Source organism: Clytia hemisphaerica, unplaced genomic scaffold (assembly GCF_902728285.1).
Source record: "Clytia hemisphaerica strain Z4C2 unplaced genomic scaffold, Clytia hemisphaerica genome assembly, whole genome shotgun sequence".
NCBI lineage: Eukaryota > Metazoa > Cnidaria > Hydrozoa > Leptothecata > Clytiidae > Clytia > Clytia hemisphaerica.
The window spans coordinates 240,122-255,893 of record NW_027103950.1 but is presented as its reverse complement, the minus strand read 5'-3'; the positions used below and the strand labels follow the sequence as shown (position 1 = coordinate 255,893).

The 15,772-nt window shown below is 35.1% G+C and overlaps 1 protein-coding gene across 2 annotated transcripts; it reads left to right on the top strand.

Moving 5' to 3' along the window:
* Positions 1–1,559: 1,559 nt before the first annotated feature.
* Positions 1,560–7,847, top strand: LOC136810085 (LWamide neuropeptides-like). 2 transcript variants are annotated; one of them, XM_067066659.1, is made up of 6 exons: positions 1,560–1,654; positions 2,566–2,652; positions 3,773–4,049; positions 4,083–4,096; positions 5,051–5,263; positions 5,743–7,847. In XM_067066659.1, exons 1-6 carry the CDS (start codon positions 1,597–1,599, stop codon positions 5,955–5,957), a joined length of 864 nt encoding a protein of 287 aa, XP_066922760.1. In that variant the 5' UTR covers positions 1,560–1,596; the 3' UTR covers positions 5,958–7,847. The 2 variants fall into 2 exon arrangements, with proteins under 2 accessions (XP_066922760.1, XP_066922759.1); XM_067066658.1 differs by having other exon boundaries at positions 3,773–4,096.
* Positions 7,848–15,772: the final 7,925 nt, after the last annotated feature.

Here is a 15,772-nt window from a genome sequence, read left to right as displayed (position 1 = left end):
TGAGAAGTCTTACTTTATTTAAAGGTTGCAAAAATAACATAAAGGGAATTCAGAGGTAGATTTGAAATTTAAACGGAGAAAAATCTTCAGATGTCTAGAATGCGGAGAAACGAGGAAATAATTAGTGGTCAGAGTTTTCTTAGATCCCTTATGACTAATCTGTTTTTCCTATAAAAAGTTGTAATGTGTAAAACTCCCTCGCAGAGAAAAACAGTTTTCACAAAAATGAAACTTTATATAAAAGTCGCGTCTAGCACATAATCAAGCCGAAAATCTGCTGGTAGACGAATGTTTCGTCGTTGATGTTTGTTGTCAATGAGTTTATTTTTCTGTAAAATCATAGGAAAGTACTAAATTGTAAACGGGGGGCTAATTAGACTTTCATACACTACAGTTTACGCTCTCCAATTCGACTTTCAATGGGGATAGGATTTATTTTTATCGAATAAGGAAGTATATCAAAATTTAGAGCCTTGTTTATGAGAGTTTTCTGTTGACGGTGACTTTCAATATGATCGAATAATGGAACATATCGAATAGTAGAACGCCGTTTACGAGAGTTTCTTGTTAACGTTGATTTTCAATATGATCGAGTAATGGAGCGAGCGTATCGAATAGTAGAACGTCGTTTATGAGAGTTTAGAGCATCCAGTAGAACATCAAATTGGAGAACGTAAACTGTCGCTGTTTTGTTGGTAAAAATAAAGAATTAAAATTTTTAAAGAATACTTCTTACAATATGGACATCTGAGTGTTTGATGAGTGTAGCAAATATTTCATTGTACTTTTTTTTCTGATGACTTTATGGGCTATTCTGCTGTCAAGATTCCTCCATGGATATTGTCACTAAAAGTCAGATACAAAATTGGCTTTTGGAACTTCGGAAGGCGAAAACTTCATTAGTTTTTGTTCACTTTTGAGACTTTTCAGATGATTATTCTTTATTATGGTAGAGGTGATAGTTCTTAAGATTGCTTGGTAGTCAAGTCATTTTAGGCCTTTTATGTGTATCAACTGTTTAAAAATTAGGCGTTTAAAAGGGTAAAGAATTCTATGGAAACGACATTAGTGTTTGGCAGGCGAAGGAGTAAAGTGTGTATCGATATTGACTGCTGTCAAGAATGGCACGATAAGACTCTCACTTAGAGGGAAAGTAAATGCAGGCCAGCCTGCGTCATTTGAAGGGATTCGAGTGAAAAGAAACTCAAGAAGCATGTGCTAGGTCTCAATTTAATCCTTAACGGACCCTTATTTCTAAGTTTTTTTTTTTTTGAAAATGGAATATAGTCTAACTTTCAACTGTTATATCTCCGAAACTAGAAGGAATTGGAAGCTCGTTCATAGCTCATTAGAAAGCTGAGAGCCTTTTTCTCTCCTGCGATACCGCTCTAAAGAGAAAGGTAGGGTGGTAATCTACACTGTAGACTATATACAATTGTCTCACAAGATGGGAAGCAGTATAGACTGTAACGAGAAGACACCTAGATTACTATTATAGGACCATTCATTATCTGCCAAGGGAGTTGTAAAACTTTGGTCTAACAAAAAATCTTCTTATTCCTTTCATTTCAGCATCTAAAATATTTGATAGGAATTATGGGGGTATTGGAAACCCTTTTATTGGTTTGTTTTGGCACCTACATTGTATATTCAGGTATTTATGATTCAACATCTCCCATGAATCTATCATGAATCTATCAACCCTTGACTACGTGGTCAGGAGGGGGATTGGTATTGCAGTGCCGTAGGAAGCATTTTCATATTTTGAAACTTTGAGCTCTAGATTGCTTGAAAATGCACTCAAAACAAAATATTTGACAATTATGACAAAGTAAAAAAGAAAAACTTTGCATTTTGAAAAACTTTGCATTTTTGAAAAAATTATTAGGGAGGCATAGCCCCCTTGCCCCCCTCCCCAGTTGCTACGGCACTGTATTGAATTTTCAAGGAAATGACGTCGAAATTCGTTGTCTTTGAGATAGTCAATGCCATGACGTCAAGCATTTTTACGGCATTCTTTCCTGGTAAATTCGAACCCAGTTTCTTCATACTTTAAAGGTTGATACCTTGTCGGGGAAAACTTCGTCGTCGGGGAAAATTTTCATCGGGGAAAATTTTCGTCGGGGAAAAATTCGTCACTTGCTGGTAGTTGGTAAACGCATTAAGGCCGGGGAAAATTTTCGTCGGGGAAAATATTCGTCACTTGTCCAAAATTTCGTCCTTTTTCCCCGACGAAGTTTTCCCCGATAAGGTAGGTGAATAATCCCTTAAAGGCTTCATTGCACATTTATTTAAGACGTTAATTGGAGAAAAAAAAACCTTTGATAGAATTCGAACTAAATGGGGGTTTTGTGCTTGTTGAAAAGATACTAAGGAGTGGAATATTATAAACTAAAAGAAAATCGAAAAAAAGTTTGGAAAATGACGATGAGAAATATTACATCTATTCGCCATAGTTTTATTAAAAAATAAGTTTTGATTTTTTTAAAAAGAATAAGAGACTTTACTTTAAGATTGATTTTTTTAAATAATATACTAATATCGTTCTGAAACTTTCTTTTTCAGCACCATCACACAGTACCAGAAACAGACGCTCAATCGAACTCTACAAACGAATATTGACAGATTTCAAAGACTTATTGGATGAAGAAGGTAAGGTAACTGTGGCAACCTCGTTCCCTACGAATTATGAACTTCTTTTTTTGTTCACTGATGGCGCTAGATAATATTCTCTGGCCTCAATCAGTAACGTAAATAAAGCCTGGAATACATGGGGATGAGGTTGGTTTTGTGATTGCTGGAAAGCAGGATATGAAATGTTTCATTGAAAATCCGTACAGAAGTGGGGAGCCCTTTCAAGTAAAAAAACATTCTTTGAAATGTGTGGATATCCTCTAGAAAATTTGAAAATTTGCAATGAAACCCTTGGAAAATTTCTTAACATACCTTAAAGTGACGGTGAATTTACTAAATTCAAACCACTAGAAAATTTTCCCAGTTTATCCCCTAGAAACTTTCGTCCAACAAGTTCATAGATATGGTTCAATAAATATTGCATATTATCACCTCAAAATGGGATCATATTTCTCTAATTCCAAACTCAAATCATTTTGTAAAGGGCTCTTCCAGAAAAAATCCGTTCATGGGGGTGTAGGATATATTATTTTTTTCATGAATTACCCCGGGACATTTGGATTTTTAACCCCCTGGACACGGGTTATACCCCTGGACAAACATCAAATCAACCCCGTGGACACAAAAAATTACCCCTGGACATTGGAATTTACCCCCTGGACATTGCAATTTTTTGGTATTTTTTCAATACCCCTGGACAATTCATCCTCCACCCCCCATGAACGGATTTTTTCTAGAACAGCCCAAATCAAATTAAAATCGTTTCTATTAAGTTGCTAAAGTTGCTATCCCGCTAGGCACTATGTGGCTATTCGAACAGAGGGTCTTCGTCAATTTTCACCTCATATATTGTGTGCCAAATTTCATTTAAAAAGATCAACTAGATCAAAAGTTAAAGGTTAGTGTAGGAACCCCCTCAGTTCTGAACCACCCCTAAAAGCCTATAGTATGATTATGCTTAATAAAGCCCTAAAAGTTATATTGACTTTTTGTATCGAGAGCAGGATAGATGTCCTACTTAAATTATCTCTAAGTTCTTTTATATATAAGAACTATATGAATCGAAATGGGTCTTGCGAATTTTTTTTTTTAAATATAGTTATGATTATGTAATGATGTTTTTGTTTACATTTTATAGAAACCCGACGATCCGATCCTAGTATTTGGCGAAAGGATGCAAAACCGGGATTAAGATGGGATGCAAAACCGGGTTTAAGCTGGGATTCAAAACCAGGATTGAGCTGGGATGCAAAAAAACCTGGTTTAAGTTGGGGTCAAAAACGGGCGCCAGGTTTAAGATGGGGTCAAAAACGGGAGCCCGGATTAACTTGGGGCTGGCGTCGTGAATCCGATTACAAGCCTGGACCCGGATTAGCTTGGAAAAGAGACAAACCTGGATTGTCATGGGGAAATGATGCCAAAGTACCAGGACTGTATTGGGGAAATGACCACAAAGCATCAGGTATTAAACACACACTAACTTATAATATTCGTTGACCGACCTTGAGGTGATAATTGGTTTGAGATTTTTGATCCATTGAGACCTTCTGTGGTCCTGAGGTGAACCTCCAAATATTTTCGCCTAAAATTTTTTAAAGTAAACATAAAAAAATTGAAATCTTTACTTGTGTTTTCCCCACCCTGGCGCTTCTTTGTTAATACAATAGCTCGCTAGAAAAAATTTTTGACACTCTGAAACTTTTTGACTTTTGACCAAATTTTAGTGTCAAATACCCACAAGATAAGTTTTTTGCGCAGGCATGCCACAAAATCTAGCTAAATTCCTGTAAAACCTCAAAATTTTAAATTTGGCATAACCATTGATGTAGTTATCCAATTAAGTTCAAATTTTGACAGGTATCAATGAGATGTTTCAGAAAATTTCCTATTTTTTCTCAAGAAATGATGACGTCATTATTTTTTGAAAAAAATACTCCTCTTTAGCATAAATTTTGAAAAATAAATATTTTTGCTGTGTTATACATTATACCATAACCCTTTAATGATTAAATAAAGTAGAAAGCCTGAAAATGTCATTGTCGCCCAAACTTTAAATTCTGCAAACCGCTAAAAAAATTAATATTAAAAGGTTCGGAGGGTTTTTCTCACAGGACCGTGAAAGGAATCTTTAGGTCAGAGATCACAAACCAGATGATTACTAGTACTTGAAGTTGTGTATATTTGCCAAAGGCTAGCTGACACGATGTCTTACGTTAAAAATCCTTTCAAGAATTTGGAACATATAAGAACATCCAAAATTTTTGAAGCCTTCGGATGTTCTTAATTTTTTGAGTTTTAAGCCTAAAAATGTTCTAAACATGTTCTTATTTTGACCATTTTGTGAATATTTTCCTAAGAAATAGGGTGTTTTTGAGCCTTAAAATTTTCTTAACTTGTTCTTAAAATGTTGTTACAGATTCAAAGCGACCAAGCAGTGGACTTCAATCAGCTTCGGGACGAGGTGGAGATACCCAAACGAAAAGAGATTACAAAATATTGGAGAGAATTGAAAAAGTTTTGAAAGATGGTTTGAGTAATTTAGATGATGGCACTGAACAAGAATTGCCGACGAGATTTATGACGGGCGGGAAAAAGGATTCAAAAGACATCACAAATGCGAAAAAATCAGGTACTAAAGAGAAATTATCCCTCCCACAAGAGAGTTTTTGAAAAAAGATTTATTTTGAAAATTATTTGTACACAAACGGTGTCGCCTTATGGTCCTAACACGTGTACTCAGAGCAATCTACAATCGGTGACGAAATACTTGGCACAAAAAGGAAATCCACCGGGGTGTTTTGAAACCACAATCGATTTGTAAGTGCTCTAAAGTAGGTTCGAAGGATAGAGTTTTAACTTTAACGCTAGACTTAAGACTTAGGACCTTAGGATCTAAGGATCCAAAAGTTCAAAAATGGTCCAGTAGGGCTTGAAATATAGCCTAGAAACCAATAAATCCCTCCCAGATCGAAATAATCGTTGAAATCAAGTTGAAGGCCCGAAATTGACATTCTCGCTCGAACTTCAATTTTCGAAAAATGGTAAATTAGCCAAAAGTGCCAATATGTTATGGCACTGATTGTAGATCGTGTATATTATATATTGTAGTATCAAACAACGAAGAAGTTCTTAGCCAACTCAAAGATATCATCAAAAACGTTATGAAGAAAGATGACAAAATCGCATCAGCCAATCAGAAGCGCGAATCAGTAGAATCTACCAATGATAAACAAGCATTGAAGCGCGATGCAAAGGATTTGGCGCCACTTTATAAACGTATCGTTGATGATTTGAACAATGTTTTCTCAGATCCGAAGAAGTAAGAACTGACTGAGCAGTTCAAGAACTGGTTAACCGGCTTATTCATGATATTCATGACATAATGTTTTATACGGAAGCACACAAAACAGCCCGGTTATTTGCCAATAGTTTCATTGTTTAACCCTTTAACTGCCGTTCGTATTTTTTAAGGTTCGATCTATTTGCCAGATGTCGCATATGCCGACATGGGCAAAAGGTAGCGATTTTGACTTCATTTTCTGAATAATATATGAAGTATCAGCCAAGGACTATAATTTTGAGTTGAACATTGTTGAATAGTTATTTTTCAACATAGAAAAGCTTTTAACTATTATCTTTTTTCATTTCAAACCATCTAATACAAAATCTTTGTAGAAGTGTTAAATTTTGCGGCAAAGAAATGGAAAGTAAATGTCGGCAAATCCCGATATCAGCAAAGAAATCGAAAATGCTCATGTCGGCATATGCCGACATCGGCAGTTAAAGGGTTAAGTTAGAAGTTTTTTGGATGATTCCATGTAAAAAAATATTACGTAATGAATATCGTGAATAGCTAATAAAACTATGTTCACTTGAGCCAACGATGTAAAAATAAATATCGAGAGTTTATCGATACAAGCCTGGATGGGATGAATTATTCAGACTTTTCTTTGCCTTGAACCGCTTGTAATATCGCAGAGTTTTGTGGTGCAGTGCCGATCTTCATTGAATTTAAACATATAAAACTTTTGGAGGACGCCATGTTGAATATATTAAAAAGTCCAGCATCGGAACACTGATGAGAATAAATATTTAATCACATGTTTACTAATTATGCTTTTGCGTGTTGTTGTTATGATGGAGCTTTTAATTATTCAACATGACAATAACGTCGTCCTACCATAGAGGTATAAAGAAAACAGGAGTTGAATGTGTCGGTAATTGGTCGTTAAAGTCTTTTGATTTCTTTTATAAAATGAATCAAAAGAAATTCTAAGCTCGCCCGATGAAATAAGACTTTTTAGTAGAACTCAAGTTTGCTCTGAACATTCTAATAATCAGTATTGAAGATTCTAGCCTTTTAATATACGAAAATTAGATAAAACTTCGTCCACGAAACAAATTTATGTTCCATTTCGCTATCCGTTCAATTTTGTTTTGAAAAGATATTTTCTCAAGCCAGAAAATGAAAAGTTCTTTATAAGCACACACGATTTCAGACTCAATTTGTAGACATAAAGTCGCTGGAGAATTTTGGAGGAAAGTATCAAGCAATAGAGTTCACCTGAAAGAAAACATTGATCGAAAAATCTTATCATTTGATGAAGGATTGCCAAGTTTACAGGCCTTTTTTTAGTCCAAATATTTTCTTACACTGATGTCAGAAACAATGAATCTCGTCTCATCTAATTTCTAAAGCTTAAATGAGCCAATAAGATTTAACCTATGGATAAAAGAGCTCATTAAAAATGCACGATATATGAGATTATGAGCATGCATACATCGTAACTTTTTTAATCGTAGGGCGAGCTTGGTTACAATAGCATACTTCTCCTGTCTTTCTTTATACCTCCATGGTCCTACAAAAGGTTTCTTAGTTTTACTCTAAGTAATATAAAGCTCTAATAATTATCGAGCACTATATACCAGGAAAAAACTTTCGTTAACGAATTTCCGTCTTATATCTTAGATCTCCTTCTAAAAAGGTCTAATAAATTACAGCCCACCTGTTTTGATTATTTTTCCCACAATGGCAAATGTATCTATCGAATTGACGAGGTTTCTGAGTATCAATATTTTATAGTGCGCATATCATATTTTTTTCTACTTTAAACTATTCTAACCTCAAATTATTTTGACAAACTAGAATTTTTGTAACCTATTGTAACTAATTTAATCATTTGGAAGTAATATAACATTTTCTAGAAATTTGAGATCCTCAGTCTCATTAGTCTACAGTTTTTACCCAATCCGAACCCCGTTTCTATATTGTTCGTTCCTTTGCAAAGTTGATTTTGAACAAATTTTCAATCGAATGTTTTGGTTATAGAATAGAAAACGTAAAAGAGGCGTCGTGGTATAGTGGACATCAACCTTGATTCCTGCACTTTAAACCAAGGTTCGATTCCCACTCACAACGTTTCTCTTGGCAAGGGAATGAACCATCACCCGGATCAACCATGCCATGTGAGGGGAATTAGGTAGTCAGTTCACGGTGCTGACGGGATGCTTACTCAAAGCATCTATAGTTGCGAGAATGGACTCCAGAGCCTCCTGTAACTCAACCATAATAGATAGAGAATAGGTGGTTCTGGGCCCTTTTCTCCTTCTCTTTGCTTTTCGATCTGCATTCGAATCACCCCCAAAAGGAATTCCTTCGATTAAATTTGACACCTTAATGAGAATTTTTTTATTGCAGCGCTGTCCACACTATATAGCAAGTTTTTGCATTTGCACTTTTGAGGATCGTAGAGTGACTGAAGCGATTTGGAAAAACTCACAGTTCTGACCCGCAAAATTGAGGACAGTAAAATAGCTGATTTACCGTCGTTCTCAGCTGGTCAGGATCTAGTGTAAATTAAAGACCTCACCGTCTCTGCTTAATGAATGTGAAAGATCTTCGAGGAAAAAAAACTGTGTTGCTTGAGTGACTTCATTTTCATTTATTTGAACGTATATTCTGTTTATCAAGCTATAAAGAGTTTTCAAAATACTGTTTGCGAAAAACAAGGGTATGCGGTTTACAAACATCCAGGACGGAAAGAACCAAGGCTTTGATGAATCCCTACTATTAACGAAACAAATTTTCCAGATAATTTAGGGTTGGTATCCAAATATAGATTAGGAATATAAATCATAAACTAGTAAATTGAACAAATTTCTTGGAAATCGCAGTTGGAAAGCTTATATCATCTCTACACAGTATCCTGAATTTCAATTTTTCAATATTTAAGACTGAAATGTAAGGAAGTAGAATATTGCCCACATCGCTTTGCGCGGAAAAAACATCACGGTGAAATTTTTTCCGCGCAAAACATTGTGGGCAATATTCGGGGATCAAATCTGAGTTTTCACGTTAAGCCGATATCGTCTATTCAATAATTGCTCTACTCTTTCTACAACTCTTTTCACTTTATCACAAGATTTTCTCATTTTCCGTACCTTTAGAAAAACCCTTTCCAATCTTTTACCGGCTACTGGAAAAATAGCGGAAAGTCAGAGGAGTCTTTTTACCCAAAGCGAAAATATGACTTGGTAAAGAGTTAGATACTAAAATTCATTTAAATAAGAAAGAGATTTCGAGGGTATGCGTTATTTTATATCAAGATATATTCGCAAAATAAGAAATATATAATTTCGCAATTTTCGGTTTAGAATTATCAATCGAATAATTTTCACCATTTTCATCCTCACTCTTGCGAAATGTAAAGATATATCTTTTAAAAGAAATTTAGTACTAAATTTAGGGCGATATTCATTAGACTTCTCCCGAAACTTACACAACAGAAAAAATATAATACTGGCAAACAATCTCTATGAAAATCTACCGATTTCGTCAAAAAATGTATTGAGATTCGTTACAAAAAATGACAATGATTCTATGGCCGATTTTCACTCTTCAGAATTACATTTCTCTAATAATTAATTTTATTGCAGTTGAAATTTCCTTTATTATTTTTTGCGTAAAAAATCACTGCTGAATGAAAAGTTTTATTCTAATTTGCATTATCAAAAGGTTTATTAACAGTTATGGGCCGGTAAAAACCATGCTATAAAATATTTATAAAGAAACTGTCGGGGAAAGTCTATAAAAGGTATACTGTATCATCTCTATAAAACAACAAAGAGGATTGGATTCTATCGATTCTAAATAGAGAAACAGGGCAATGGGGTGTCGGAAATATCGTCTCTTATAAATAGACATCAATGACGCTATGGAGTTGAATATTTGGGATAGGAAGGTTTGACAAGCGCAAAATATAATATAACTCTAAAACTGGACACGCTTGCTTTTATATAGGAAGCCTTATCCAGTCAAGTAGCTAAAGATCAGTGAGTGCGACCAAAAGGTAATTTTATTTTCTTCAAGCTGTACACCCTGAGATAGGACTGTTATCATCTTGAACGACCTTCTTATAGTTGCTGATCACCACTGTCAAATATTGCACCGCATTGCATTAAGAGAGGATGAGTTAAAAAAGAATAAGTATGTCAGAGACTAACCTAAATTATTACTTAGGTCCTGACAGAAACTACTGGAAATATTGTACCTGAGAGACGTAGAATTTTACTGTGAAATCCTTAAATCTTTAGCTTCCAGATTTTACTTTATTTGACTCTATGGTATCAAAGAATAGTCAGAAATACGATTCTCATGTCACAAATAGTTTAAGGGTCCTAAAAACTCTCTTCCTTTAAACGTTCATACTCAACCTACTTAACACTCCGGTCAGGTTTCAAGCAATAAATGTTCTTTAATATTAAGATCTTAGATTTCCAGCTTTTTGTGTATCAACTACTTGATAAAAAGACTGAGAGTGAGTTCCCGAAAGAGACGTGATTGGTTGGGTCATATGTTTTGGGCTTTGAAGAGGAAGAAAGGCTTGGAGGGGAGGGCACTTGCCTCTCCAATGCTTCTTAAGTAGAAATTGAGTTTGCGATCACACCAGAAAGAATTACAAAGCCCAGCTGACACACAATGTTGTTTCGACGTTCATCTAACGTTAAATGGACGTTGCGAACATTATATGGACGTTGAAACAACGTTGTGTGCCAGCTGGTACCATTTTAAGTTTTTGGTATGACTTTGACGGGGTGTCAAATCATCAACCACGCGCATAGTAGCCGGATACTCTACCTTTATGCTACAGTCGCATTAACTTACCCCAGGGGGATCAGGCAAATTAACCGACGGGTATATACGGCGGTTAAGGGTATGTTTTAAAAGATAGCAAAAATGCTTTTTAAGGGTGGAGGTTTTGGCAAATTCTGATTTTGGCAGATTTTGCCCGGAAATTCCGTTAATTTGGCTCTAAAAGAGTTGAAAATATTGAAAAATGCACTGCAGGGGTTTGTTTTTCCGGGTAACTGACCTTTAAAATAGTCAATACCGGGTATACTAGGTACCGGCTGAATAACCGAGGCTGCAACAAAAGCACGGGGAATTTGTTCACATTTGATTTTATTGCTCTACAGTAGTGATATTCACATCAGAAGTTCATCATAGCTAAGGGGATACTATTATAGTGTAATTAGGGTTTCAAATGATATATGATTAATTTGTTTGTTTGTAGTAATTCATTGCTAAACATAATGGATACCATAATTAGAAAGAGGTAGAGGCTTTAATAGTGTAATTTATATCATAATGGAAGGAATGACAGCTTCTGGAATTATTTAATCCTAGGGTATTGAATATGATTTATTAAAAATGTTAAAGGATTGTAAAGTGCACTTAACGAAGTAAGAATATATAAAATATAAAACTCTGGGTCAAGTTTCTTAGTTGATAAAGGTAGGACTGAAGAGCTTAAAGTTTTTGCTGTTTTACGTGATCGTGATTGAAAACAAATAATTGCGTGATATCGCGATCAGAGTTACCGATGGGGGAGCTTCAGTGATCGTTTGAATAATCCTAACTCCAAAATGAGACTTGACATTTAGTTCTCATTTGAAATCAAGTCGTGTTTTCTGAAGAAGAAGTATTATCTTAGGAAAGTTTTTTCATCCAATAAAATATAGCCTAAAGTCGGAGTGGAATCTCCTTTTTAGGATTTGAAGCCTGCACTAATTACCTACATAGGTTGCGTTGCCCGCTTGGTTACAATACAAATGCTGACTTGATAGCAACATTTACCACCAGAAAACAAGACATGTAAAACGCAAAAAAAGAAAGCGCTATATTCATCCTTCATTCGGAATGCGGCATAAATTTTAAGGCATCAGTTTTTCTTATCTGACAAAGATTAAATATTCGCCTTTAGCTTTCGGCCTTAGACCCAATGATGTAATCTACCCCTAATTGTAATACACATTCCTACCCCTGGCAAAGAACTCCTACATCTAGAAACTAAAACGCAACGCAAAATAGGACCTTTACTTGATACCCTCCAATCCCCTTATTTGACAAGAATTTCAAATTCACACACCCCTGCTTGAAATCGATACCCTACAGAGTTAAAATAGGATTCATACGTCATACATTACTAATAGAGTACAAGAGCGTAGTACGCTATCAACAAATGGTATTGGGGGTAGCACTTCCTGAATATGAAAATACATAAATGCCTTGCATTGTCTGTCAGTTGTAAGTCCTGTTAACTACGTAATTCGAAAAATTTAATCGTGAGATTCATGCTATACGTTTTCTAAAAGAGCAAACTATAAAAAAACATAAGGCTTCGATGGTAACAATATTATGAGAACAAGTTAAGAACATTTTAAGGCTTTGGGGACTCTATGACACCCGATTTCTTAGGAAAATGGGCAAAAATACTCAGAAAGGGGTGAAATTAAGAACATGTTAAGAACATTTTTAGGCTTAAAACTTAAAAATTAAGACCATCCAGAGGCTTCACAAATTTTGATTGTAAAAGATGTAATTTTTTTTATTGGAGGGTCCGCTAATTGAGGGAACACTTTTTGGAAACATTTTTATAAGAATTTGGCTAGGAAATGGCCAGGGAAAATCAATTATTCGCTAAGGTGTCCGTTTTAGAGTGTCCGTTAATTGGAGGTTTTACTATTATATAACCCTTTTTTGATGAGAAGGATTCCTACGTCAAACATTACTGATAGAGTACAAAGAGCGTAGTACGCTATCAACAAATGATATTGGGGGTAGAATTTCCTGAATGTAAAATACACAAATGCCTTGTATTGTCTATCAGCAACTACGCTATTCAGGAGATATCAATACATCAAGCCATAGATTAATCTAGAAAAGAATTATCTCGATCCGATCAATATCATGAAATTCCTGCTACTTAATAAGCATGTTTTGAGAGCTAGATGTAACACAGCTCATAGCCGGGTTGAAACGAACCCAAAAGTCTTTAATACGTAGGTCTTGTACTCTTGTCTCCCGAATAGACGGGGGGGTTCCGAATAAGCAGGGGGTAGGAAAATTTTCTAAATTCTAATAAGCGGGGGGATGGAATAAGAGGGGGTAGGGTAATTTGAAGACAGATTTTTTTAAATTGATATCAATTTCAACAACAAAAAGAAACTTTAACAGATGAACACGTAAAATAAGAACCAATACTGACAAAAAGGACAATTTTAACAAGCTTAAGGTCTATCTACACTGTAATAAAATATGTAATTATTCAAATTTTATTAACGGGGGGGGTTGGATTTTTTTTTTCTTAACAATTAGCGGGGGGGACGTCTATTCGGGAGACAAGAGTAGACTCTAAAACACCCAACTTCTTAGGAAAATTGGAAAGATATTCACAAAATGGTGTAAATAAGAACATGTTAAGAATATTTTTTAGGCTGAAAACTCAAAAAGTTAAGATCATCTGAAGGCTTCTAAAATTTTTTGAATGTTTTTATAAAAAACCGTGCATTTCTTATAAAATAAACCAAACAATATTATACATTTTCCACTCCGGAAAGTAAGTCAAACCGGACAGATACATGTGGACATTTCCTTTAGATGATTACCCCTGTGATTACCTTCTTCCCCTGGAAAAATCTATCCCTTCCTCGATGGGGTATATGTCCAGAAATCGCCAAAAGGCGAGGGCGTGTTACAAATGACGAGAGGCCTCGATGCGATAAAAGAAGGAAAATTTTATCATGATCGTTCAATTTAATCTCATTTAGACCTGAATGACTAATTACTGTATTCGCTGTGGAAACTCATCGAAAAATTCTTTTAATGAAATAAATAGACAAAAATAATTGACATGCTTTTGTTCATTAATTAACTTTTCTAATATCGGAAAAAAATTAAACAGCAGTGCGAAGGAGAGCTGGCGATTGCTTTTAAAAGCCTTTTGGCAAGGAAAAAAGGTTTTCGGCTCTCCTTATGAGAGGCTTTATTGAGATTTTCTGGAGGTAGTAGGTTTCTCACGAAACAGGATATTTTGATATCCCGCAGTAATATAGTGTTGGCTTGTTTATAAGTTGCAAAGAAGGCGTTTGTATTGAAAAAAGGTAAGAAAGGGTATTAAAAAACACTCGAGGAGAAGTGTTTTACTGCACCTTTTAATGGACTTTATTATTGAGAATAGCACTCCGTTTTGGTGTTGTTTTTGAGAGAACATAGGAAGTCAACTGCTGTTTATTTATGGCTAGCAAGCAAATGGAAGGGATTTAGGTATTTATTAAGAATGATTTTAAAAAGGGTTGAAAATGTTTTTTTCTTATCTTTTTTCTTTTGACTGATGATGCCATTGTGGTCTTGTGATAGATCAGTTACTTATGAGTTATTGGTGGGCGGTCATATCCTTCTTAAAGCATTTTTTCAAAGGGAGGAAAAATATAGTTTGTTTTGGTGTTCAGTCATTGATATAGTATGGTTGGACTTCAAACTCTTGGGACCATTGGAATTCTGTTTTGGTGTTTAGTCATTGATATAGTATGGTTGGATTTCAAACGCTTGGGATCATTTGATATTTTATTTTGATGTTTAGTCATTGATATGGTACAGTTAGATTTCAAACGCTTGGGATCATTGAGATTTTGTTTCGTCAAGTTAAATGTCGAACATTGGATCGTTTACGAAGATTGATTCCTGTTGATTCTAGTGTTTTCTAAAATATGGGGACGGGGTTGGGTAGTTGAAGGGTATCAGATATGTAGACCCCTGTCTCACAGCCCCGGTGGAAATTTTCTCACAGCATGGATAGAAATATCCATTGAAGTCCCAATGGAGATAGAAATTCTTTTGTTCCAAAGTTAAAAAATCCAGTGGGGATGGTTTTGGAGTACAATTTTTAAACATTGTCTATTTCCTAAGGGGGCTGAAATTCTAGGGTACTTTTCCCAACGGGGACGAAATTATGCTAAATTTTCCAGTAGGGCTGGACACAGAGGTGTATATGCTGCTTGGTTAAGATTTTGTGCAGGAGAGCAAAGTAAAATAAAATAAAGCAAATCAGGAGACATTCTTAGAATCTAGTTCAACTGAAGGTTTAGAATAGTAAATATGCAGTCATATGCATAAAATAAACAAAATCTTCCTCAGTCTGTATATCGTATACAAACAGTAGACTCTCTCTAATTCGAACTTCTATTATTCGAACATTTATATAATCTAAAATAGTCCCCTAGTCCCCGTCAAGGAGAAAACATTTAAAAATACTTCCCATAATTCGAATCTCTCTGTGATTCGAACAAATTTGATTCCCCGTTCGATTTCGAATTCAACTGTCAACTGTAGTTCAACGTCATTTTTATTTTATCAGTTGTATTGAAATGTTAACATGATTATGAAGTTTCTAATAAACAGAATTTGAATTTAACATTTCTTCGATAATGGTTTGAAAAAAGTGGGTGCCGCCACATTGTCAGGGATGGGGTATCATTCCTTTATTCCATCATAAGTTTAGAATAATGATAGTTTTCTTGATCAATTCGGTGCAAGTCAGATTAGAGTAGGTTATCTTATTAGAGTTTCAGTGTTCAATGAGTAGTTTCTCTAGAATGACATTAATCAAAGTGAGCTACCATTCCAATGTGATTTTATGGACGGGCGCAACAAGAAATGGGAAATACCAAGGGGTTAAAAACGCGGTTTTCGAAATAACCTATGTCTGCGTCATCATATCGATCATCATTTTGGGTAGAATCAAATGCTGATTTCGAAAGGGAAGTAGAGTTGAGAAAATAAAACGTACTTTTGTTTGAT

Excerpts from the sequence above, each read along its gene's own strand:
- LOC136810085 (XM_067066658.1), top strand. The coding sequence starts at position 1,597 with ATGGGGGTATTGGAAACCCTTTTATTGGTTTGTTTTGGCACCTACATT. Across the intron at positions 1,655-2,565 it reads CACCTACATTGTATATTCAG|CACCATCACACAGTACCAGA; the intron begins GTATTTATGATT and ends TTTCTTTTTCAG. Across the intron at positions 5,264-5,742 it reads CACAAATGCGAAAAAATCAG|TATCAAACAACGAAGAAGTT; the intron begins GTACTAAAGAGA and ends TATATATTGTAG.